The sequence below is a fragment of the Oryzias latipes genome, chromosome 9 (genome assembly GCF_053564925.1).
Source record: "Oryzias latipes strain Hd-rR chromosome 9, Olatipes_Hd-rR_3.1".
NCBI lineage: Eukaryota > Metazoa > Chordata > Actinopteri > Beloniformes > Adrianichthyidae > Oryzias > Oryzias latipes.
The window spans coordinates 17,921,714-17,948,180 of NC_136245.1; the positions used below are offsets into that span (position 1 = coordinate 17,921,714).

Genomic DNA, 26,467 nt, shown 5'->3' on the forward strand with positions numbered 1-26,467 from the left:
AAGTAACTGATATTCCATTATGTTTTAATTTTACAGACAGTGGAGCTTTCTCAAAGTGGAAATTTTACAACTGAGCTTTTCAGGGAGGTTCTTTTATTTCATAAATGTTTGTAGAAGTTGTCTACATGCCTGAAAGAGACACATGTGGCCATAGAAGTGACTGGAACTCCTGTTATTTAATTCTTTGGATGGACGAGCAAATACTTCTGGTGTTATAGTATGTGTTCATTGTCTTTTCTTTTTAAAGCTAACTGTTAATATGAATCTATTCAAAGGAAAACCTGAAAGAGCTTTTTTAGAGAATTTTGTGAGCCTATATAAAGAAAACACCTTAAAAGGTAAAAAAAGGAGCTTTAAAATTCCTAATATAACACATTTTCCTAAAACAATAGGGTCATATAGATAGTAGGTAAACCAAATTGATGGTATACTATAAAAGTTTAATAACCTACAAAAGTGCTATTTTGGAGCAGAAGTAAGATCCTAAGAAAGGGATGGCAACTCCATCAATTCTAATGTAAAACTGATGCAACATTCAGTTTTATAAAGTTTCCAAAATATCCTTTTCTCCTAAGATTTCTCCACTCTTTCCTCCCTGATGTTAAGTGTAGGTGCATGTTACGTCTTCATACCACATTGAGCTGACGTGTCTCCAGCTGTGCCCTTCTCTGCGTTCGATCCCACGTCTGTCGGTTGCTTATTGTAGCATTGGTTGCTGTTGTGTGTTACTGACTAGTTTACACTCTGACTCAAACAAAGGTGAAAGATCCTACACACTTTACACAGTTTGACCAATGAATAATACTTATGAAAGTAATGGAGGCTTTTTCTGTCCTTCTGAAGACATTTTTCTTACAGCACAAACCACAGTGTGACCCTGACCTGATTTTTGCTTGTTTTGATTTTCATTTGTTAGTTACTTTGGATAAATCTGCAATTTAACTAAATCTAAAAAAAACATGTAATGACACACACACACCCATCAAACAACATTAACTTTATAAACCTGGTTCTCAGCTTTGTAGATCAATTCCTTAACTGATCAGAAAACTCAAGATATATTTCTTAATTAAATTAATGAGAATTCGTACATAAAAGTATTAATACTATCAGAAAATGTTTAAAAAGGAATAATTGGGACATCAAAGTACTATCCACTGGTTGATCTGGAATTATTGATGACTTAAGACGTCATTTAAGATAAAATTGCTCATAGCTTAATATTACATGAACTGTAAACTCCTCTTCCTCTGAGGGCAGAGGATGAGCAGTGTCCCTGCCTGAAGTGCCTACATAACTCCTGTAAGGAATCCTCTGACAAGAGCCAATAGGAGCCCACAAAAGAGAAGTGGGTGGGTGCAGGGGTGCTATTTCAACAGGAATACCCACTTGCCCAACAACCCATCTCCATCTCTGTGTGGGTGAGTGCTTCCCTTTGTCAGCAAGAGTTACTCATGCACCTCCTTGTATGCCCCCCCCCCCCCCCCTGCACACCCTGTAAACCCACACCTACGACAATCAGCACCCACGTTCTTCTATTACTCTTCTGAGAGCATCATTCTCCCTTTTACTTGCAGTCAGGCTAACAGACGGGGAGAGAGAGCATGACAGATGGTGTTCACAGCTCTATTTCTGAGCTGTACTGCCACAGCCACCCCCCACCTCCCACCCCCTCCTTCGTTTATTCTACTCAAGCCAAGTACTTATGACTACCTCTTCATCTTCCCCACGATAATCGGCCCATTCATTTGCAGCGATATTGTGAATTAAAAGTCTGTATTGCGCAAGGAACCTCAGAGTTTACAGGTTAAACACACATGCAGCTACAGAGAGAGATTGTGTGACTTGGTTATCTTCATTAAGGAAAAAACACAGTTTCAGCAGCTTTAATAGCACAGCAGGTCATACTTTGCAAACAGAAGATTCATCAACTTGTGTACTCGGTAAGAACACTCGGTGACCTGTGATTCCATGTTATTTTCTCTCATTTCCTAACATGACAAATCCCTCTAAAGGCACGCAGCAGGCATTCCCTTCCAGGTGGCCCTTGGTTGAGCCAGGGCGTAATTTTGAGGTCTACACACCTATGTAATTTTGAAACTGCATCTAGCACAGTTGCGACCTTTTCCTGCTGGCAATTTTTGTTTACAAAGACAGACATGCATGGAAGCACAAACCACAAAAAAACGAACAGAAGTAGTTTTCTCCCTTTTGTCAGCACACATAGTATTAAAGCAAAATCAGTTGCTCACACTACAGACAGTAAATCAGTCAGAGGCCAATATCTTTTAGCATGTAGCTGATCTTAACAGTGTGAAATGCAGTATGATATTCCTGGCAGCTTTGCACAAGTTCATTATGGCACAAGTTTGATTTTGTGCAGTGTGTCAGTTGTTTTGAACTTGTGAGGCAGTGCCATCGTCTTTTCGTGTGTGTGTGTTTGTGTACTGTGAATGACATTACAACAACCACTACAAGTTAAACTTCATGAAGCCTTAAAAATCTATAGAAATGCTGGTCATGTAACTAGGATGATCTCATAAGATAATCTTTAAGGAGAGAGTCTTTTTGATTCTATAAACTAAGAACCTGTTGGTATTTAATTAAATAAAACCCTTATATTTAAATACATTTGTAACAGTTGCTTAGGGTCTATTCTAATTAAATATTTCTCAAGAAAACAACATAAAAACAACCCCGACTCATGAGCTCTGGGCATGTGACACTATGTACAAGGCCACAATGTTGAAGAATCTATAAAACAGCCATGATCCCATCAATAGAGGAAAGGGATACATAGCAGAAGTTAACAGAAAAAAATAAAAAATAAATAAAACATTAATTACTGCTGGGATTTATACAATGTTATAATTTTTTTATATCAAAGAAAATTGTCACAGAAACCCCAGTTTTATTTTGATTCTTTTCACAAACTAAAAGAGATAAAGTGATGTACCCTGTTGTGACACAGTTGCACTTGAGCATATGGTGGCTGAAATACCTGATTTGTTTATCTGCATTAAATGTGTCAAACGAGGCCAAATGTTGATCAAGAATTAAATACCAATAGTTATCGGTCAAAAACTTTCTCTATTCTTTTAATTCAGCCAGACTGTAATCGATTGGAACAAATGAATCCCAACCCAGCAAAACCCAGTGTAACAGTCTGAACGACACAGATCCGATCTTTTCAAATGTGACCCAGGCCACTTGGGTATGTGGTCCTGAATCCAATACGTATCCGATCTTTTGAAATGTATCCGACCCGTACGTCATTGATACGCTATAAACGCCATAATTCTGCGTTGAAGTAGGCGGAAATGAGAACATAAACATCAACCAAGGCGGACGATGCTGCTGAAACCAGTCAGTGGAAGGGAAGCGAGGTCACCGATTTGATTAATATTTGGGGTGACAGCTCTATTCAGGCCAAACTCAAGGGCTCTTATCGCAACCGGGAGGTTTTTGAAAAAAATTCCAGCGAAATGGCCGAGCGTGGTGTTGAACCTTTCCAGCGATTACTTTTTTCCCCTTTCCGACCGTGGTCAGAAGCTCGGGGGACCGAAGGCGGATCCTCCCTCGAGGTTCACTTCCCCGTTCGGACCCTCAGATTCTCCAGAGAAAGTTGATAAAGAGTCAATAGAAGTTCCTCTGGGGGAAGCCTTCTTTTATTATCGTTCTCCTTCTTCCTTAACACACAACATGAATGCGCGCCCCCACTGCCCCCCTCACTGCCCCTCAGAGAGGCGCTCTCTCCTCTCTCTTGCACACGCACGCGCGGCCCCAGCACATACACATCCCCATTCCACAACAGTGGGTACAGACGATCCCGGCTCCAATGCCTTCCTAAAATGAGAAGATTTTATTTGTGCTGCCTCCTTCGTGAAAATAAATTTAATACTGCAAAAGAGCTCCACTGTTGACAACACTGTTGTTGACATCCATATTAACGTTAGCTACTTCCGCAAACAACGAGTGACATTGTTCACCGTTGAGTACTCTTCTGCGCATGCAGGTCACTTCTGGGTCATTTCATGGTCACACAGGAGATCACAAAAGTTTGCATTTAATTGGAATTGTGAACGGCCTTGTAAAAAAATCTGATTTATTCAAAAAATCCAAATTGAGCCCTGCAGTGTGAACGTAGCCTCACATATTTATTCAGTCTAAAGATGAACAATTTGTCTGCATAACTTAAATAAATTATTCACAGAAAACTAATTGTAAATTCTAATTGTATGATAAAAAGACACTCAAAATCTCTCGCCAATTTTGTGTGAGACTTAAACTGAGTCTTCAGTTATTCTTTATTAATCTGTCATGGACCATTTCTTAATGCACTCACAGTGGGTCAAAAAGTGTTTGTCAGTCAAAGGTTCTGCAAGTTGTCCTACTTTAAAAGATAAGAGAGGTCTGCAATGTTCATCATTTGATGAACATTGCATCAAATGTGTGGTCTAACATTTCAAGTCTAACACTTGAAATGTTAGACCCACAGCATTAAAAAAGAATTCAGGAAATCACATTGTATGCTTTTAAAAGAATGTATGTGTATAATGGTCACTCAAAGACCTGTTGCATCTCGTCAAAGCTGCTTTTCTATTAATAGGACATGTTTGAACTAGTTATCTGTATCAAAGACTGCTACCTTTCCACCATGACCGACTAAGACCTGTCGAAGGACACCTCTGACAAGATTGTAGACCTGAACAAGACTGGGAAATACAACATCACTGACAATCTCCCTACACCAGGAGCTCCATGCAAGATCTGACCTGGAAGGATACAAATGATCTTGAGAATGGTGAGGAAACGGCTAAGAATCACCTGGAGGGAACTAGTCAATGACCTGAAGAGAGCTGAGACCACAGTAACAAAGATTACCATAAATAACACATACATAGTGAAAAAACAAGTAATTGGTCAATGACAAAAGTTCACTTTTATATATTTTATAGTGTAACCCTGGTAACTCAGGTGAGGTGATTGAGGTCAAAGGTTTCCCGTAGATATTTACCAAGTTTAAAATCATTGTATTTCCTATTTTGACTATTCTGCCAACAACTTTTTGGGGATGCTGCTAGGAAACACAAACTTTTAACTTCCTCCACAGATTCCCTGTTGGACTGAGGTCCATAGACTGGCGAAGCCACTCAGAACCATGGATTTAAAGACCCATTTCATCTTTTTTAAAGAGGGACAATTTGCAGCGTCACAATATTGTCTTCCAACAATCCTTTTAAAAAGTTCAGTTCCAGCTCAATTTTATCTTACATCCCAGGTAAATCAAACCCTATATTGACATTTAGTGGTTATTGAAGATTTTATTTTTAAAGCCAAGATTATGAATGTTAAGATTATAGTATTTTATCATGGAAATACTAAAACTTTTAAAAAACTTGTACTTACACCCCCCTTTCATTTTAGAATAACTTTTTTTTTAGTTGGCATAACTGGAAAATGTCAAAGAACAATCACTCACTTGGCAAAACCATTTCTATTAGTAAAAGCTAATAATAACCAGCAGTTCAAATGAATTGATTCTTGCACCGGAAAGCATATCATAGCTGAGTCCTCTCCATGTTTTCAAGTTCTGTTCCTAACCAGAAGGCACCAAATGTTGCATTTCCTCAAGTGACTGGAGGCAATGAGTTTCAGAAGGGAGTAATATCCCATTGTATACCATTTTAAAAAGTTCAACTATACAGCAGAAATACTTATGTATAGCTTAGTCTATTCTAACTATTAATCAGCTTTTTTTTAAATAATCATCCTGAATCAGCTTTTTTTATTTCATGAGATCATACTTTTGCATAATTCCTCCTCCTTGTCTTTCTGCCGCTTCCTCTAGGGGTTGCAACAGTGAATCATCGCCTCTATCTAACTCCTGTCTCCTCACTCACATCAACCACATTTATTAAATCTACAAACCTCATCTTTGATCTTTCTTTGTTGTTAGTTTGTCCTCAGCATTCTTTTACCAACATAATTACTGTCCCTACTTTCAACAAGTCTACACCATCTAAATCTGTTTCCCTGCATTTATCTAAAAAACATCTAACATGAGCTGTTCCTCTGTATTTATTTTTGATTCTGTCCATCCTTGTCAAGCCCTGAGAGAACCTCAACATCTTCATCTCTGCTGCCACCAGCTCTGCCTCTTGTCAGCCACACTGTCTCTCCAGGGGAGCCCAAATCCAGGCCTCTAGGGACGCTGTTCTACATGTTTTCCAACCAACCTGCCATTGAAGCTCCTTATTGGCTAACACCTGATCCAGGTGTTTTTAAATCATCGCTGATTTAAAAAAAAAAAGATTATGGCTAATAGCAAATTTTGCATAATTATTACTTTATGATTAGTCAGTTTGTGGAGCAATGAGTGGACCCAACCAAACCTAAAGTCTGCTGGCCTGTACGGTTGCCCATATTCAGAAAGACAGAGGTGGATGGAGTAGACTCAGGTCAGTATGGCTGCCCCCCTTCTGCACTAAGACAGACTATTGGGTAATGTTAATGTATGATTCACTAATGATATGCTTCACTGCATCAACATATAAACCCACTTAACACTAGCTTGCTGCACTAGTGGTTTCATAAAAGAAATTCATTTAGCTTTTGTAATGAGCTTGAGTTGGAAACATAAATAGTCCAATTATTAACTTTCCATCTAACTAGAGCAATCACCGACATCACCTGACTCATTAAACCCACACACCTTTGGCCAGACTCCTTATATAGGAAGTGATGTTAATACTCAAATCACTTACGTAGCCCCCCATACCCATCATCTAGTCTGTGTCTTCAGTTTAATTTGCATATATTACATATACACTTTAACAAAGGGGTCTTGCCAAAGCAGATTGGACCTAATTGACTAGTTAAAGGGTGTTTAAGATACTTTTGTTAACCTAGTTTGAGTTAACTTTTGTATTAGTCTCTTTTCCCTCCTTTGCAGACGCTGTGTGCATAGGATAGTCTGGGTGTTGATGAGTCTGTACTTTAGTAATGTTGAGGGAAGCCCAAGCTTGAGTTCCCAAGGTAACAGTCTGTTTGAGTGGGGGCTGGCTGACTCATTTGAAGGGAATCCTGGAGCCTGAACAAAGCTGCCCACTCGCCCAACCCCCCAGCTTCATCAGCACAACAAGCAAACAAGGCGCTGACATGTCCCCATATAGGGCTTCCCACTAACGGGGGTGGCACTGGAAAATCCCAGCCTGAGCTAGCCTATGAGTAGCAGCACAAGGCCCCTGTAGTTTCATTGCCACAACCAGTTGTACAATAGAACAAAATAATAATAATAATAATAAAAGTATTAAAAGGAAAGAGTAACAGGTGAGATATCACCTTTAGCACTAAATATTTTCAAAATAAAAAGTTTACACTTTTAAATTACTTCCCAGTATTCAATCATTTTAAACCAACAGTATTATAGCTTGACAGTCAACAAGAGTCAATGACTAAGAAAAAAACATGAACAGTTTACATTTGTCAGTCAATGAGACACTTGAGCTCGTTTGCCTTAGATAAATTGAGATTTTTCTTGGGTAGTGTAGTGACAGCTTTTCTACAATTTCAGGTTAAACAGTTTGGCACCAAAACCTATGAGTTTTCTAAATACTTTTTTTTTTCTTTCTTTTTCATTATCTTCATCATAGATGTATTTTATTCAGGAATCAAAAATAAAAAAATAAAAAGGGAATCAAACAATCTTCTACTCATACACTGTTATAAGTCATAGTTAGAAGTAATTTGTAAGACTGTAACATAGCTGGCTGTCATGTTATGTTGGGTCTGAATACCACAAGAACTTTTTCTTCACATGTTTCAGGCATGGTAAGTTCTGTGGGAAATCATGTAAAAATAGTTTCCTGAAGTGGTTCCAGGTCCTGCTTGGGCAGCTAATATCAATGGTAAAAAATTGTAGTTGTCCGTGGTGCTGAAATAATAGAGGGAATAACCTGCTTTATTAGTTTATTAGTGAAAACAATTACTAATTTTACGATCAACTAATTAGTGTGCCATTACTGGAATAGCAAAAGAAAAAACAAGCCAATAAGAATCTGTGCGCACCAGTGACTAAACTTCTAAATAAATGAATAAAATGCAAGCCATTAAAATGAAAACAATAAAGAAGTCCATTTAAATGGACAAACTATATACTAGTGAAGTTTTATTAGTCCAAATGTGGGAACAAACAGCCTAAAAGATCATTTGCTTGTCTGATGCTTTTGTATACCTTTGCAGGGTGCTTAAGCACTCCCATAGATACGCTTACCAGTGCTTAAAAATCACTATCATAGAATACATAAGGATTGTAAACAGATAATATTGGAGCAGTGTTTAACTAAAGAGTACAGAGAAACCTACTGGAGTTTGAAAGATTTGAAAAAAAGATGTGAGGGAGCAGCGGAGGACGTGCAAGCCTATTAAATGGTCAACAGAACAGAATTTAAAAACATGTATGGTTGGAACAGTGACAGAATAAATGAGTATCAATATCTCGTGAGCCTACACAAGGAGGAGGAGTGGAGCAGTGGAAGGAAAGATGAAGTAGGAGTGTGGGTAGGTGGACAAGAGAACGAACTCTTTTCAACACAATTAATCCAATTATTAGAAAATTAAAAAAGATTAACAGGCGTGTAATTGACCAGCTAATTAGTTCAAGGTGAGTTTGTTCTTTTGACTTTGGAAATCTTGTGGACCTTGCTGAAATAAAAGAAAAACTTTGATAAAATACCCAGCAAACTTTGAATTGATAACTGGCAGCAACACGCATTTTATTGTTAAATGTTATTTTCATTAATATTATTAACTTAATGTTACAGTCCATTCTTGAGAAATGTTACTAGAGAGCATTCTTAACAACAACAAGCAACAAAGTAAACCAAATTGCAGTTAAAGAAACAGAAAATTCTGGTGATTTAACAAAAAAAAAAAAAAAAACTGCTAACATTCAGACAGCAACCCTGCTGTGAAAAGTACCCATTTGATTTGCTCCGGTCCACAGTTACATCTGCTGATAACGCCACAGTTCATTCAGTGTCTTTAGTCATTAACAACCGAGAGCTGGTACAAAGGGATTTAAGAGGCAGCATTACTGTTTTGAATCACTGGATGTTTAATTCTTCTATTATAATTGAGGCAGCAGCGAGACAGAGGTTATAGTAACTGCTGAAAACCTGTCCCACTTCACAGAAAGGTTAATGAACCTTACAAGTCCTATGGGAGATGGAGTATGCTGTTAATTTGACAAACGTGGGAAATAAATGCTTTTATGCTTTTATTGACGGTGACCAAAAGCGGCCTTTGATGGAATGAAAGGTTTTAGTCTTTTAGGTGCTTTGCTATGAAGCAAAACAATAATGTGGAATGCATTTGTTGGAAGAAACTAAGTACATAATTGTTTGAATAGCAATTTCAGGCCAAAAAGCATCTTCATTATTAATTCCTACTTTTGTGGAACATATACAGTGTAGATACTCCCAGTTACTCGATTTATGCTATAAAAATGCTTTTATTCTGAATATATTTGTAGGAATGTGTTAAAAAAGAGCTGCATTTTAGGATCTACAAAACCCTTTTTTTTTTACACCGTAGGCCTGGATTTCATTTTACCAGGGCATTAAGGGCAGAATTTAGAGAGAGTTGGAGAAAAACATATGTACCAGTGCCAGCTTCAACCAGCATTAGTTCGATGGAATCGCTACAAAAGATAGCTTTTACATATTTAAAGAAGTCAAAGATTTAAGGCAATGGTCCAACAATACATACAATGCTTATGACTAAAGAGATTCTATGGATAATCTTTCTTTTATCCAAATACTTGTACGGAGGCAGCATTCTTGCTTCACAGTCTTTCACATTGGTTTAAACTCAAACCAATGCTGAGTGTTTAAACACAAAATCCAATTTTAACACCTGATTAAAAGGTTTTATTTTTAATATATCTGAATCAGAGGAATTGCCGAGGTTTTTGAACTGTTTATGGTCTCTTCCTTTTCTTTAATATTGCTTTTAAGAAAGCAGCAGCTGTAACAGCACAGCATTTCCGGGGAGCTTGGTTAACTCAAGATTGAACCATTTGCCCACTTTCTGTCTCCAAACTTGACTTTTTTTTTTTTTTTTGACTTCTCCTGTCCAACAGCTGAGCAAACAGATGAGAGCTGTAGGGGAAAAGTGTGAAGAAATTAGAGGTAGAAAGGGTAGGGTTAGACGAAAAAAAGAGGGGGAGAAAGTTAAGGAATACCAATAAAAATAACCAAATGCTGCAGTTCCTCAATAGACCACTAGCGGCTGGTATCGGAAGGGAGAATTTCCCATGGAATTCCAAGTTAAAGAGTCATAAAAATGACATAAAATTAAAAGAAAAAGACAGAGAGGAAAAAAAACTCACTGGTGTTTGTTGATTTGTTTTCTGTTTATAAAAACTGAGTGTATGTGGAGGTGTGGACATTTTTTTAAATCAGTTGTTTTGATTTCACAAAAAAATGTAATTTGCATATATCTAAAGTCATGATATTTTGAAACCATGACCCCTGTGGGATGTCCACTGCTTTAAACTTTATTCTGCTCTACCCAATTGCTATTCTCAAAATGTGGGGGGACAAAAGTGAGACAGTCAGCATTCATGTCTCACTTCAGGATTCATAAGTCCTGTGCAGAATCTACGGAAAATTGTGAAATTTTATGGCTAACCCTGCCAGTGAAACACTTCTGCTGTGACAGCACCCTAATTAAGTAGAAAATGATGTCTGCTTAATCAAATGCAATTAATCAAATACTTGATTAAGTCTGACAAATGTGAGAAATGTATAAAAATGAATAAAAAAAAATTAAATTGCTATTTTGGTTCATTTGGGTGGAAATGTCCAGAATCTCAAGCAGGACAAATACCAAAAACAGTCCTTACGAGAATTTAAAAGCATTTATGTAGCTTAGGTTTTGGTTGGCAGGTAAACCATTCCAACTATGGACTAACAAGAAGAAAATATTTAAGATCATTTTTCTTAGATTGGAGATCCCAGAACTAAATGAATATCTTGCATTTGCAAGATAATTTCAATATGATGACATTTTCTAATTCCAAGACTGCCATTAAATTAGAGATGCATAGTCCAGAGTGGTCGGTAGAGAAAATGTCCATCTGTCTTAGTTCGCTGCACCTTGAGTCATTATTGCTTCAGATTACTGAAGCATCATCAACAGAACTGACACCTGCAGTGACACAGGTGTAAGAAGGAAAAGAACATCAACTGTATGGAAAAGGAATGTAAAGCTGTATGGCTAATCCTACAACCACAGGTAAATTAGGTTAAATGTGATAATGTTACCAGATGCAGTTCAGTAGGGCTGGTGGAGTGAACCAAACTTTAATACCTGGATTTGTGACCACCCTTACTGTCCCTCCACGGGTGACCCGAATAAGAGTCAGGTGATGCTGGGTGAGGTAGAGCACATCGGAGAGCTGCTCTAACAACTTTTTTCATGACAGGCTTGTGAGGCTTTTTTTTGCCAGGAGTTGAGAGCATGTTATGATTTTCATCAAAACCAGAACTAAAAAGCTGCTTAAAGTAAAAGTACAGCTTTTCTACAGAAAAAAGTAGAGAGCAAAAACTTCTGACTCAGTTTATAATGCGTGCAAAAACAAATTGGATAGTCTCCAGACAATAACAGATGTGGCATCTAGGCACATGATGAGAGATCAACTTAACAGCCCAACAGTAAAGACATTATGTCAATAAATCAGCATGACAAACATTCACCCAGACTTTAAAAAAAGAGCTGAAGTACACAAACAAAATTTCTAATAAAAATTCAAATTAAAAATATATTTACATGCTGCCAGTGAGTAATACTTTTAAAAACACCTGCTCTGTGTATAGAAATGCATAAAAGAAAAGGGTATGATACACCTATACAATAATGTGTTTTAAATGAAGAAACGGTATGAGAAATTAAACTGAATATTTTACATATAGAAGACTTTCATAATGCATATTGTTTTATTTACTAATTAGAATCCTCAAAACATGTTTTTGATTAAATAATAAAAGTAAAATGAACTTCACCAACTGTTAAAAACAAAATCACAATTTGAATTTGTAAAAATCCTTCATTCTGAGTTTCAATGAGAACTTTAGAAGGTCAAACATCAGGAATTGCAGCCTCAGTTAGTGTGTTGCATAACAGAATAACTTCAAAAGTTGCATGAATATAGCTTGTTTGTGAGTAAAGTCTTGTGCCAAACCCATGAAACATGACCCTAACTTTGATGCAGCGTTATGCCTGGTGTAAAGCAAATGCAGCATATTATCATCAACACACCATACCAGGGGTTAGAAACAGTGATGCAGGACTCATGATATAATTTGGAATTGATTTGAACTTAGAGATGTGTGAACCATTATCCACTTTGACAAATTATTCAAAGAGGAAATATTTTGTCATGTTGCATTACAGTCATCTCAGACCCATCAGTACATCCACGACAGAGTGACTGAAAAAGAAAATGATAAAAAATTGGAAATAAGGTTGAAGAACAAAAGAAAATCCCACTTAAATAAGACAGCATGCAGAATGACAAATTTGGTTCTTAAGTCCAAACCCAGAGTTTGTGAGTTTGTTTCTGAAACAAATGGGTGAAACATGGATTCTAGTAACAAACACTTCTATCAAACACTGAGGTTCAGATCAGTGTCACTGCTTCTTGTACTTCCTGCTAACTGTGAACCGAAGCAAACCAACACTGATGTCTAAAGAAGCACAAATCATGAAAAACGCTTAAACATTTTCAGCAGTAAAACTTGGTGAAGTGAAAAGGTGCTGGGTGATTTTCTCATCAGAGGGTTGGTCCACTTCAGTCAACTCAACTCCACTTTATTTATGAGGAGCTCCATTAAAAACCTCAGAACCAGCCTTTGACATGCTTCTGAGAGCGCTGTTTGTAGAAGCAAATCCAAACAAATATAATCGTTCTGCAGTTATCTGCTTAATAAAACTGAGCCTGTGGGATTAGGAAAATGTGAAAGCAACCTAAGATTGAAGAGAAACAGAGAAATGGGCTGTGCGACTCAGAGTTCGTGGTCACCTCGTTGAAGAATATCGAAATTAAACAGTTTTGAAAAGTCTTTCTGCAAAATATTGCACATGTATACCTTTACTGCAGGCTTCTAAAAACAAAAAAAATGTAGATCAGCTCAGTTTTATTTTAATAAAAAATGTAGTTTTCATTTGTGCTTGAATTTTTTTTTTAATTTTATGACTAGAAGAAATATTGTTATCCTGAAATGTTACATCTTGAATTTGAAAAGAGAAATGAAACATTTTGACATGACTGGAGACAGTAGCCTGAGGCAGTTAGCACATTCAGGACTGTGACCTCCAAACTAAGAAGAATAGCTCCATAATATATGAAGAGATCTGTGCAGAAGATTGCTGTCCTTGAAACGTACCAGAAATGATAAGGAAACCCAGGGGCTACTAAGCTGTAGGTTGAAGACATGAGCACGTACATAGGAGGTGAGCAAGAAAGCTGTGACCCTCCTCTCTACAGATTTCTAGTTATAGTTACAGCAAGAAAGCAGTTAAATCAATTTGAACCCAAACTATGCAAAATTACTGACACAATTATTCACAAGTATCTGGAAGTGTCTACGGGTCAACTAGACCTTTTCTTCTAGAGATATAAAATTGAATTTCGCACCCAAGGAATTAGGAAGGAGCTTAATTATTTTTTTATTTCCAACTTTTTCCGTTTAGTTTTTTGTTTCAATTAGGGTGTCCATGAGTGTTTTCTATAACCACATAAGCTATTTCATAACACAACTTTTAGAGATGTGCAAAATTGTCAAATAGAAAAGCCATTTAACGAAGAGAAAATGGTTGCTCTGTTTTGCTAATAGTACTAATTTTGGCATTTTCACATTTCAATCTGATTAAAAGTGAGCATAACAAGAAGATCAGAAGACAAATCCTAATTGAACCAGTGGGGTAAAAATGGTGGTCACTGGCTAATAACTACGAAAGTCATTTCCAGGAATGAACAGTGAACATTTCAAAATGAGCTCAAGTGTCAACTGCTGCTGAGATTTTCCAACACTCTTGGCTTTTCAGCAGCTTCCATGGTAGCCAAATAAGCATTTTGTCCTTACAGTATAGAATGTTCTATCTTTAAGAAACCACTGCTTGTTCCGCTCTTTTCAATAACTCCTTTTCTTCTGTGCCAACTCTTTTTCCGTCTCACTTTTTCAAGCTAAAGTATGCTTTTTCCGTTGCCTGTGAACACTTTGCTCGCCACAGAAACACACAGGAATCCGCGATCCTCTATCCCTCTTAACCTCTGACCTTGGTTTATTGTTACCTGTAAGCAGCGCTGTGGCAAACATGTTGAACGAGTAGAGCGCAGCCCTGCAAGCTGTTTGTGTTCTGCAAGTACGGAGGGCACGGGAGGAGGGAAGGAAGAGAGGGAGCTATTTAATCCCCCCCAAAGGAACTCCCCTCTCAACCCATATCGTGAACTTGCAGGCAAATCATGTTGCTGGAAGGCACACCACACACACACTGCTGTCTTTTTAATTTCATCAGCTGAAAGAAATCTATACGGTGCTTTTATATCCAACTGTGATGCGGAGAGAAGTGAACTATACAGCACCCTAGAATGTAAACAGGTTTCTCACCAAGTGTAGCATAAAAATAACACAATCTAACAAACCTCTTGGCTATGATAATGGTCAATAGCACAGATCAGAGGTCTTCTCTTGGTTGTTAGTACAACAGTATATCAATAAACAGAAGTTGAACACATTCGGGCAACAATTCAGCGGAAATAATTACAGTCTACTTAAATTATTTCCATTTTATAGGCATAAAAATAATGACTTATGCTGGATATTGTGCGAAGATGTTTTTTTTAGCTTTATCTCCTGACAATATTAGGAATGTTGTCATTAAATCCCTTACAGTCAGCTGCTTGGCTGAGAACAGATATGGGCTCTAATCTGTAAAGAATGGTCTCCTCTTTTGTTTTACTGTATAGTAGCTGTTGAGCACTCGTAACATTCATAGAAACACAAACATTATTTAATATCAGCAAAACAGAGCAAGCATTTATTCAATAATTTCTATCAACATTAACAGCCTTCAAACCTTTAACACTAAGCCTGTTTGCTTGAATTGGTTATTTCTGTAGCCGATTAACAGAGAATTATTTTTAGTATTTTAGTCTTTATTCAATTTATTAGTATATCCAGAATATTAAAATCACTGCTTGACGCAACCTAGTGACACCTCAACAACCAATGCGACATCAATGGTAAACAAATGCTTGAATTGTGACTATTTTGATGGTTTTAATTGAAATATTCACTGTACTTTTACATTTCAAAAAGGTAGTAATCGTGACAACCCCATTCCATTGCATTGCAATGCATTGCATTAGACTGTACAAGTTTACTTCGTGAACACATATACATTTTAGATCTAAATTGCACAGCAAGTTTGTGCTTTTCCCACTTTTACTTTTAGAATCTGAACAACAATAATCAGAAGGCAAGTTAGACAGGCCACTATAATATCTGCCAACTTTGCATTCATAGCTGTCACACTTAATTATCATGCCAAAACACAAGGAAGTACATTGGCTACAGGAGGCCTTTTGTGAAGTCTTTGTTTTTGTGTACAATTAACTGGCAAGCAGGCTATATACTTAAATAGGGTCTATTTTAGGTTAGCATAATTGATGGTGAGTTGTTTTTATCAGCATGCCTCAATCCCCTTCAATGTGCCATATCAGGAATAAAAACCCCAAGAGGCAATGTTTTTTGAAGCCACAGCCCAGGCAACCCCCTGCTAAACCCTGACATTTCTTCATTACACCCGCCCTTCACTTCCCCTTTCCAGTTTTTGTTGTCGCGCTCCCCCTTGACTTCATGCCCATCAATAGTTGACCATTTTTTGGAGGGACAGGTAGACAGTTCCAGTCGTTTCCCCACCTTTACCCTCAAACACACAGATTTGCACATGGGGCTGACTGCCAAAGATCCTGCTTTAACTGACTGAAGTGGAGGGGAGGGGGTGGCGATACGGGTGGGGGGTGGGGGGTATGACAAAGACGACAGCTTGTGTGGGGGAACATTGTCTACGGCTGCGACTAGAAATCTTTTAAGGAAAAAACAGGATTTTATACACAATGGCTGTGGGTGTGAAGAAAGAGGGCACATATTAAAAGAAGCTCCTTTATGTGTGTTGAGCTACCGATTTCTAAACTGCATTTATGTGGATGAGGTCCAAGATGCTCTTTTCTCCAATACAAGGCTATAGTGTGACAGACTGGATCAAAAAAGCTTTCCAGGTTGTTCTTGTTTTGAAATATAATCATGATTCTGTGTATCCAAGAAAGCGCTCAGGCTGGAGGAAGACAAAAAAAAGACATAATATTACATAGTAGATGCACTTCTTTCAAAGAAATACATGTGTTGTTTCCAAAAACGAGGAACATTTTTATATGGCAAAATCAGGAATCTGACTTTTCTTGTAAACATCATCAGGCATTTGAGAAAAAAAATGAATGGATTATTTGTTTGAAAGCAAACTGCATTCAGGATCTTTGATAGAAAACAATTGAAACACATGTTTTTCAATTATTTCGCAGTGATGGACAAGAGGCCTGGTAGGCACGATGTGTGTAAATGTTTGTGTGCTTGTTGTATGAGAACGGGGGATGGAGCTGACAACTGAGCGGAGGATTCTTATGTAATTCTCCCTTTAGGTGGCAGGGAATAGTGAGAGCAGCAGCCCACACTGAAGAACAACTCGTTTGTTAATAAGATGCAAGTAAGATGAGATCGATAATGTTAGAGGGATTTTGCGCAAGACACAGGTGGTGCCTCGATGTAGGATGGCATGCAAAACAACAAGTAAGTGCAGGTCCAGGTCCAGACATAAAACTAGCATATTACCTGTTGAACAATTGATGTTCAGAAAAACCCATTAATGGATGGAGACAGAAATGTGACTATGTACAGCTGATGCCGCAGAGCAAAAAAAACTAACAAACAAAAAAAAAAAAAACAGGATGTAAGTACATATGAAAGTCTGCGATTTAAAGAAGATGAATAAGATTCACATGCTTTTTGCTGCCTCTGTTTTTTTGTCTGGTTGCAGTTGATGGGATAAACACATGTTCTAAACATTAAGCAGCTCCAGCTGTGCATCACTGTTAGGGCTATTGTTAGCCTGTACCTCAGGGAGAATTTAGGACTTGTGCACAATAGAAAAAAAAAGAATGACCTTCATATAAACTGTAAAGCCAGAGTTACATAAAAAAGTAAAATGTTGAAAATTCACAATAAACTTTCAATTGAATTGAAAGTTTTAGTGTTTGTTCTTGAAATTCAAATTTCAAAATGCTTAAAAATCCAATTATGGGTGCTACTCGGAGTGGTGTTTACAGGTGTTAAGCTTATTAACAGTTGCATCACTTTACTCGAGGTAAGGAGATATCTCTTTGAAAAACAAAGTTTATGAAACCATAAACCGCAAAACTGTTAAACCGGGCTGTGAGCATGTTTCGCATCCTGTAAAGGAAAGAGAAAAAAAAAATTCATATTCAAAAAGAAAAATTGTTCACTTCCCGTGCGCCCACCCCCTTGTCATAAGATATGGATGTCCCGTAAGGTTATTTGTGCGTGCTAGGGAATGAAGTGCTCAACTGGATTAAAAACATGCTGCATATGTTTGGAAATCTGTTTCCCTGGGCGTATGAGTAGACTGAGTGAGCGTGAAGCAGCAGCTTGCGTCTTCTCCAAGAGAGAGGGCAGACACTCTCATCATTAGCTGGGCTACAATGTGCTCCTCTACCTGCTCCAATCTGCGCAGCCAGGCTCCACTCTGACGCCAGACAGATGTTCCCAACAAGAGGTGTAAAGCATCGCGAGGGGAAATGAGAATGAACAGAAGAGAGGCAGAAGAATGGAAATATTTAGCAGAGTACACAATAAGAATTTAATTATAAATGAAAAACCAATACTTCTTTGTTTGCACAGCAGAGGTAGCTGTGGCTTGCTTGGCCTTTGGGAAGGAATTTTTGGCGTCCATATGGGGGCAGCTGTCCGTCAAATAAAAGAAGTGCTCAAAATTCAATGTGTTCCAGAAGAATAATTAAAGAACGGAAAACAAAGACCCCCCCCCATTTGAAATATTGGAATATTTAACTCAAAGAGGAAAAAGCAGTTGCAGTTGTTTGAATTTTACTCATAACCGGGTGCTACACAGAAAGTAAGAATATCTTATGAACAATTTTTCTGCAAAGATTCACTTAAATGCCAAGTTAAAGCAAAAAGCAAAAACGTAAGCATCTACAAACTTTTTTTCTGCAAACAGCAAACTTGACATACTATGCTGGTTGCACCTTTCAAGCTTTGGTTCTCTTTGTTAAGGACTTTTGTGCAAAATGTCCTGAACAACTAAAAATGTATGTATAATAAAGTAGACATATGAGATAATTACACTTGTGTAGCTGGTGAGTATAGATTGCACTTATTTAAACACTGCCTGCATGCACGCTAGAAAAGAGGTATTGTCTTCACACTTTGAAAACTATATACTTATTAAGAATTTATAAGACAGTCAGTAGTCACACTTTATTTTGTTACAGTGAACAACTAAAGAAACAACACTTTTCAACCTATTGTCTTGTGAGTTTTTGCCATTTTAGAGACTGGTTGATAAAAAAAAAGAGCCAAAACAACAAATGTGCAATTACTTTAGAGATGAACGCTGAATGTATTCCTGTAAGTCTATTGGTTGCAGTTAAAGGACATCTTGAGGTGTGGAGCAGATGATCTCTGCAGGCCACAGATTTCACAAAGATTAAGCCAGCTGGCCTGACACAGACACAATAGTCCACTGTTTGCATTTGTCTGAGCAGCAGTAGAACACACGCTCTGTTCCCCTTTGAGAGCCTCTACAACGGAGGATGATGTTAAAGCATCCGTGTGAGCTGCAACAATGAGCTGTTAAAACTAGACTCTGGTAAGTCAAGTAGAAGTAGTTCAAAGTACAATGCTATTCTTTAATCAAACAAAAGCAGATTTACATTTCAAGATTTGTGCTCATGAAACTATTTTTCAATTAAAAAATATCAAATTCATGTTTTTTCAATCTCTGGGCGCATATATATTTTTGTCTTGTTTCTAAAATGACAGTCTTTGTGTTTAGATTTTGAGCTGCTCAGAACACTTCAAAAGTAGAAATTGCATTTACAATTTGCTAGTTACTGATCTATTGAAGAAATTACATCGCATCTTTATTCTTAATCAGCTCAACCAAATAGCTTTAAGAGAAAAACAGGCCCCTATAGAGAGACATACTTGTTCAAATCAGAGCCATAATTAGGTTTTGACAGTTTTTAACGGCCAAGTAAACTAAATAATTGTAACAACTGGGTTAAATGGTTATCGAATATATTTTAATGTTAAAGATTGTACCCTGTATTTTAAGACTAACAAAATTATTTCTACTGCTGTTAGCCTTTAAATTTAATGAAACATTTTATGTCCCATAAACCATTATAGGTTTATTAAATATTTTATTGATTAAAATTTATAATAATAAGTCTATGATGGAGGAATTTGACAACCTTGTTTTCACAACTGCAAATTGCTAACTGTACATGCCTCTGCAGTGTTTGTATGAACTGTCATGCACACCGGTACTAATGATTTACTTACCAGAGTAATTATTGCTGCAAGTGCATGCGAGAACATCTGTATTGATTTAATCTCTGGGAGAGCAGAGCGAAGAAGGGAGAGGCTCACGATCTGGAATTCGACTTAGGGAGCGACACAACAATCTGCTCGGCTCTTTTTTTGTGTAATCGTCTGTAAACTATGTAAAAACATGGTATATTGCAAAAGATTTTAAATGACTGTTTGTGTAGCCTAGGAGGTCAATAAAAATGGGCAGTTGTAATTAACATGCATATATTGAATCTATTAATGGGATTCTAAAAGCAAGTGGACAGCTGGTGAGAGAAGACAAGACATCCTGCCACACACTTATGCCTAATTACTAGAATAAATTGTTTGTGGCAGTCAAAAGGAAGATGTGTTCACACAGTTAAATAAAAAGTTTGACACCTGTTATAAACACAAATTATGAAGTTTTAAAACTTCTACCTGGAGGATTATTTTGTATATTACTTTAATGTGGCTTTTCTCCTGGCATCGGTGACCTTAAACAACTGAGGCAGAGGCGAGTGACAGCTGCAGCGCAGGAGCCAAGTTTCAGCTTTAGCTGTAAATTGCTCTTCCTGTTTAACCTTATTTAGTTTAGCTAAACTTTAAAAAAATGTATTGATTATATAAGACAAACTCCAGCTGCTAAATGTCATGCTGAATAGAAACCACCAGTGTACTTTGTAAGAAAGAGTCATCTGGCTTTATGGAAACAACTCAGCACCTCAAGTTTGGTTAGTCAGTCTTATCTGTTGACTAACTTCAATTTCTATGTATGCATCTGTTACACTATTTATTGATTACCTATCAGTTAACAATTTTTTTCCACAATTTTTAATTGCCTTTTATAGTAATGAAGAAATCTTTGCAGCTCCAGTTCTGTGTGTAATAGTATGTGGTGGAAAATCTGAGGAAGGATCTGATAATTAGTTTGTGTACTCTGCACAAAATTTGTACTCACTGTCTAAAATCCCCCAGAAAAATGTATGATAGGGGCCAAAAATAGGCAAATCTGTAATTTCAAGATTGTAGACCAATTGATGAACCCATAGAGAGAAAATGTTCATGCGTATTCTTTCCATAGGCATGGTGCAGGCAGCAGGTCATAGTGAAGACTTAACACATAAAGCTACTTTTTGGGGTGAAGTAGGTGAAGCACAGGCACGTTGTACAGATTTTTACCCCCCCACCAAAACCTGCGCATTACAGCTCGCTAGTGCTGTTCAAGTGTTATGTGCATGCTCCTTGTGCTCTCTGTGCTTGCAGCCTGACTGTTAGAAATGAGTACATTAGACAATCTGAGTGTAGTTTGTGTGGACATCCTACAGGCCTTCCTTACCCTGTGCACACCCTATGTGTGCAGCAGGAGCCAGTGAGGGCACCACATTAATAACTAGAGTGTGGCGTAAGAGCACCGTACAACAGCATTACCATGAGCATCATTATGAGTGCATGTAGCTTACATCATTCTTACAAATACAATGGGGCAAAAAAGTATTTAGTCAGCCACCAGGTGTACAAATTGTCCCACTAAAAAGATGACAAGAGCCTGTAATTTTCATCATAGGTATACCTCAACTATAAGAGACAAACTGAGATTTTAAAAAATCCAGAAAATCACAGTCTGATTTTTAAAGAATGACTTGTAAATTATGGTGGACATATTTTTTTCTCACTTTGTCTCTCATAGTTGAGGTATACCTATAATGATGGCATCCCTTTGGCATCCCTTTGGTTGGCCACAAGGGCTGTAAGACAATTAAATATGCAGCCTCTCCTGTCTACGACCTTCCACTGGCCCGGGCAACCCAAAAACCTGCAGCACCTGTGCGGATATGTGACTAAGGCAATAGATACTGTAATCTGTTGGGTCAGTATTAATCTTTTGATCTGTTTGTTGTTGCAACCCCAGTTAGGATCCATATGACTTCACTGATAACTCAAAATATTATTTGTAAGCTAAACAGATCTTTGCTGTTCTCACTGTATGATAAAGAGAAAAAAGGAAATTTAAAAAGATATGAAATACAAAAATAGTATCAACAGGCTACATTATTGTACAAAGACAAACTTTTTTTCTAAATTTTCCAAAACTTTAACTCACCTAATAATCCAAAGATAACATACATTTTTGCTTTCATGCAATCTGGTGCTCAAATGTTGATAAAAAGCACCTTTCTAATTCTTAAGAGGTTTACGAAAGTGGCAAAAAAGAAACTATACAAGGGTGTTTTTCTCAAGGGTTTGTCTAACATTATATTAAACAGTAAAGACTGTTACATACTGTAAACCTATATGCAACAAAACCTGTCAATTAACCTAAATACTGGAAAAAAATGTCTCCCAAACTTGTAAAACATTTAAAATATAGTCTACATTATATGAAAAATTATGATTTTTTATTTATTTATTAAAATGCCAAGTCTTCCTCTCTTCTTGCTTTCAAATATGTGATGTACATTACCTATTGTTTACTATTTGCAGGTGATCATCTTAGAAATAGTTGTGCAATAAAAACAGGCGCAATCAGCAGTATTTAAATTATTTCAAAATGGTTTTATGCTATGGTTTCACCATGACACAATCTAATCAGTTTAGTTTAATTTGATCCATTTTTGACTCTGTTGCATTGGTGTTCTAACTTCAAACATATTTTTATTTCTAACTTCTAACATGTTTCAGGGAATGAATTTTACAAATTTAGACCCATATTAGTAAATCACACCCTAAGTGTACAATGTTCAAGAACCAACCCACTATAATAAAATAATTGGTGCTTATATCCCCTGTTAAAATAGCCAATATTAAAAATGGAGATATTTCTTTCATTAAGTGTAAGAGTAAAGTACGCATAGTACTCCAGTGTGTCCTTGTTGTGTACCTAATGAGACTTGTTGTGTATTTATCTTCAGTTATTATTGTTTGCTGGGCCCAACTTAAGTCTAAGGTTAGTTAAAGTGTTGATATATTCTTCTGAAGTGTGCATATGAACAAAGAATACACAGTAATTATGGAAACACTTGGAAAGGTTACATGACTCAGGATGGATAACTATAAATGAAAATAATATAACTACTGCAGTCTGTACTGACTGGCAAGTATAAATCAAAACATTGATTCATTTGACCTTTGAAAGTAAGCAGCTTTTAAATGCAGAGCATATGATACCAAAAGGCTCTCTAACATATCTATTATTTGTTTTACAGATGACTACTCCTAAATCATAGTTACCCAGCAGTTTAGCCTTAAAAAATTAAACTGACATTCATTCACAAATTGATGTATGTGTAGTCTAAACCTCTGCACAGAACACAATTCAAACACATTCAAAAACAACACTTGAAATAAAAATGAGGGTGTATGATGTCACCTTGCCATCCCGGTCAATTAAACACCTCCCACTACAGTTGGCATCACTCAAAGGGCTGATTAACCCCTCTGACCAACCACCAGTCTCAATCAGAAAAACATCCAGTTACATCGCCCAATCCCTACATGAGCAACGTGGGTCAACACCCACACAAGCGACAGGAAATTGAATTGTTAGAGAGAATGAGGTCTGCCAGAGCAATTGAAGAATATTTGTTTATTCACAGCTGATTGTGCAGCCAGACTGTCCTTACTGGCTCAAAAAATAAGAAGGCAAAGGTGAAGATGATTTCATAAAAAGGTGACATATCGTCATACCTTTGATGTATGCATTTAAATACCTGAAAACACTTGACATTATGCAAACATTTTATCGCACAGAATTACTTTTAAGGGAAAATTGGAACAGACTGAAACACACAATATCAGACAATTTCTACTGAGTTTTAGGTTATATCACCATTTCATCTGCTTTAGAGCTTTAAAATCAAAGTGGCTCTTATTTAGCCTACAACCACTACCCTTAGAATGTAACGAGTGCAGTAATTCATCTCTGAAGCGTCTCTGCGTTGCTTGTTGTTCAGAACACTCGACTTAATCTACTGGATTGATCTCCTGGATCTCTAGGGATTATAAAATGTCTGCAAACCTCAAAATATTTGAGGCAATCAACAACTCAACATGCATTTGGCGTAAAAATGCAAGAATGTGAAAGCACAAAAACGAGTGGATAAAAAGGAGTGAAATATGAAGAGAAATAAGGGGTCGGAGCTTTGCCCATTTCGGGGGTGTAAAATATGGAGAAGTGTGGATCATTGGGGGAGCTGCTGTGCCTCGGGGAACAGATGAAGGGAGGACACTCTGCCAAGATCTCTCCACTGAAGGGGGAGCTGAGGGACTGGAGCTCAATGGGAAAAAAAGTGTGTGCCTCGCATGCTGCTCTCCTCAATCTCAGTCTCACACGCTCGCATTGACACGTCCCGAGCTCTCTGCAGCAGAGGGAAATTGCTGCTGACAGGGCCTTGCAAACTTTCACAGCCATTTAGAAAGACTTACTCCCACACTTTTGTCACAGGCATTTATCGCGCAAGATACATGATATGAAAAATTAACATTTTCAAACTTGGCATAATTTTTTTAAACCAAGTTAGGCTTAAAAACCATTCATAATTTTGCAGCCTTACGTTCAGTTCTCGTGCAGATGTAAACACACCACATGCCAAGTGAGACCCTGAGATTATGAAAATGCAGAATTTTAACAGACGACCTTCTACATTTTATATATATATATATATATATATATATATATATATATATATATATATATATATATATATATATATATATATATATATATATATATATATATTTAAGAGATACAGTATGATTTGCTAATCCAATAAAAAAAACCTCAAAGTCTATCACTATCACCACATGAGGTTTACCTCTATATTCGCAACCAACCAGTGCCTCCAGTGAGTAGATGTTGGTTTAGTACGACTTGGAGCATCAGGATCAACCATCACCAGGACGTACACCTTTCCCTGGGAACAAAAAGACAGATTAAGTTTCGAATTTAACACAAATTAAGTATTTAAGATACCATAGGTAGCATTTTTGGTAATCACAGATAACAACAACACCCTACCCTCTTTAAAAAAAAGAGATTTTTAACTTGTAGAACATCTTACTTAAGACTTAAGAGTTCTTTTGGTCTTAGAAAATGACTAAAAAAAGCATGAAGAAAATCTCCAGCGAGAGAATATACTCTAACACCTTTATTTCTCAGAAGAGGTTTTGTCCCATCAAACTTCAAATCCTTACTGCAGCATCAACAAAATGACAGCGTTTTGGATCGGATACCGAATCGGCTTGTTAACATATTCACAGTAATTTTATGCCACTTACCAAGTATCTTTATACCCCTCAATCTGTCAATACATAAAGTGAGAGAAAAAGCATCTTAGCAAACACTTGATCACAGTTATTAGACGTTGGCTTGGCGGCTTAATTGCTGAAAAATTTCACTCTGTCTGTCCCTAAAAGTTAGAGAATTATGGGAGCAGATTGAATTATTGCGAGAGCACATTTGTCATCCTTGGTCTCGTGCCCAAAATCTGCCAGACCATATGATGGGCTTTTTTTTTTATTTTTTATTTTGTGCACTTCCTCTACAAACAGACACAATGTCCTCTTACTGTGCATTTGTACACTTTTGACTGTACTAAAAACTAGCAGTCGATCAGACGAAACAGATGTACAGCTTTTTATATTCTCCCACTGACTGCCAAGAAAACATTGTCAGAGGTGCGGCAAAAGACTTCTCATAGGATCAAATGCTTCCTTGTAAACATACACCTTCAATTTTTGTTTGTTATGTCCTATCAAGGCATTCTTACGGGCCTCTGAAAATTATCCTAAGCCGATGTATTTGAATGAGATAAAGAAGTAGTCATGTATTTTTCTGCAGATGCTCGTTTTCAGAAGGATTCTCTGCCTACCTGACAAGCAGTAATATGCGTAAACAACTAAGCCTAATAATAGGATAATACTGTAGTCTTAGTGATAGTGCCTCCAGGTAATATCCAGACACACCAGCAACAATAGAGCCTCCTCCACAGCCTGTCAAAAGTGACTCTATATCAGTGACCCCCCGGGCAGCTTACCAACCATGACCTGTTGCCTTCACCAGAGTTGTAATCCTCATTTGTGCATGTTTGCTACCAGGCAAATAAACTGTGATAATGTAGTTATACTAATATCTAAGTCAGACTCTGATGCATTCAGAAATAACATGGCTCTAACAACAGAGTGCACAAACACGTGCACTTTACTTACACACACACACACACATACTAAAAGGCAAATTAACCATTTAAAATTAAAAATAACCTCCGGTCACAATTTCTTTTGAAGGAAATTGAGCTCCATTGAATATTTTCACGAAAGCCAGCCTAGATTAAGATACACGGCATTGGACAGATTTAGATTTTCTAATTCTAAATTTAGAATTACATTACACACATTTCACATCAATTTTGAAGTGCAACAAGAAAAACGTGGTCTATTTGTGGCGGATATCGACTTTCTGCGATTTCTGCGCATATTTGCGGCTTGAATGTCTACCTGTAAGAGTCTGTCAAGTCCAGCTGGCAGAAGCAGCAAATAATACAAGAGCCTCTCATCAAGCTTGCACTTCACACATTGTGGCATGTTCCCGTCTCTCTTAAGAGAACATTTTTTTCTCCATCTGTCAAAATCCACATTAATTACACATAGATATGTGTGAAAGACTCCAGGGGAAAACAAATGCATACTCTGCCATCTGAAATATATCAAGGCTTTAACAAACTAAATGTACATCA

General features: G+C 37.2%; 1 protein-coding gene across 3 annotated transcripts in view; it reads right to left on the reverse strand.

The window, feature by feature from the left end:
• pebp4 (phosphatidylethanolamine binding protein 4) overlaps positions 1 to 26,467 on the reverse strand; it is a 69,189-nt gene that overhangs the window by 19,593 nt on the left and 23,129 nt on the right. For 2 of the 3 annotated variants that reach the window (XM_023958552.2, XM_078952831.1), the window contains exon 2: positions 24,548 to 24,646. In XM_023958552.2, the coding sequence (XP_023814320.1) occupies positions 24,548 to 24,646 (99 nt within the window). Of the gene's footprint in view, positions 1 to 24,547; positions 24,647 to 25,010; positions 25,124 to 26,467 lie in introns of those variants that run through there. The other variant, XR_013658152.1, reaches the window with a different exon arrangement.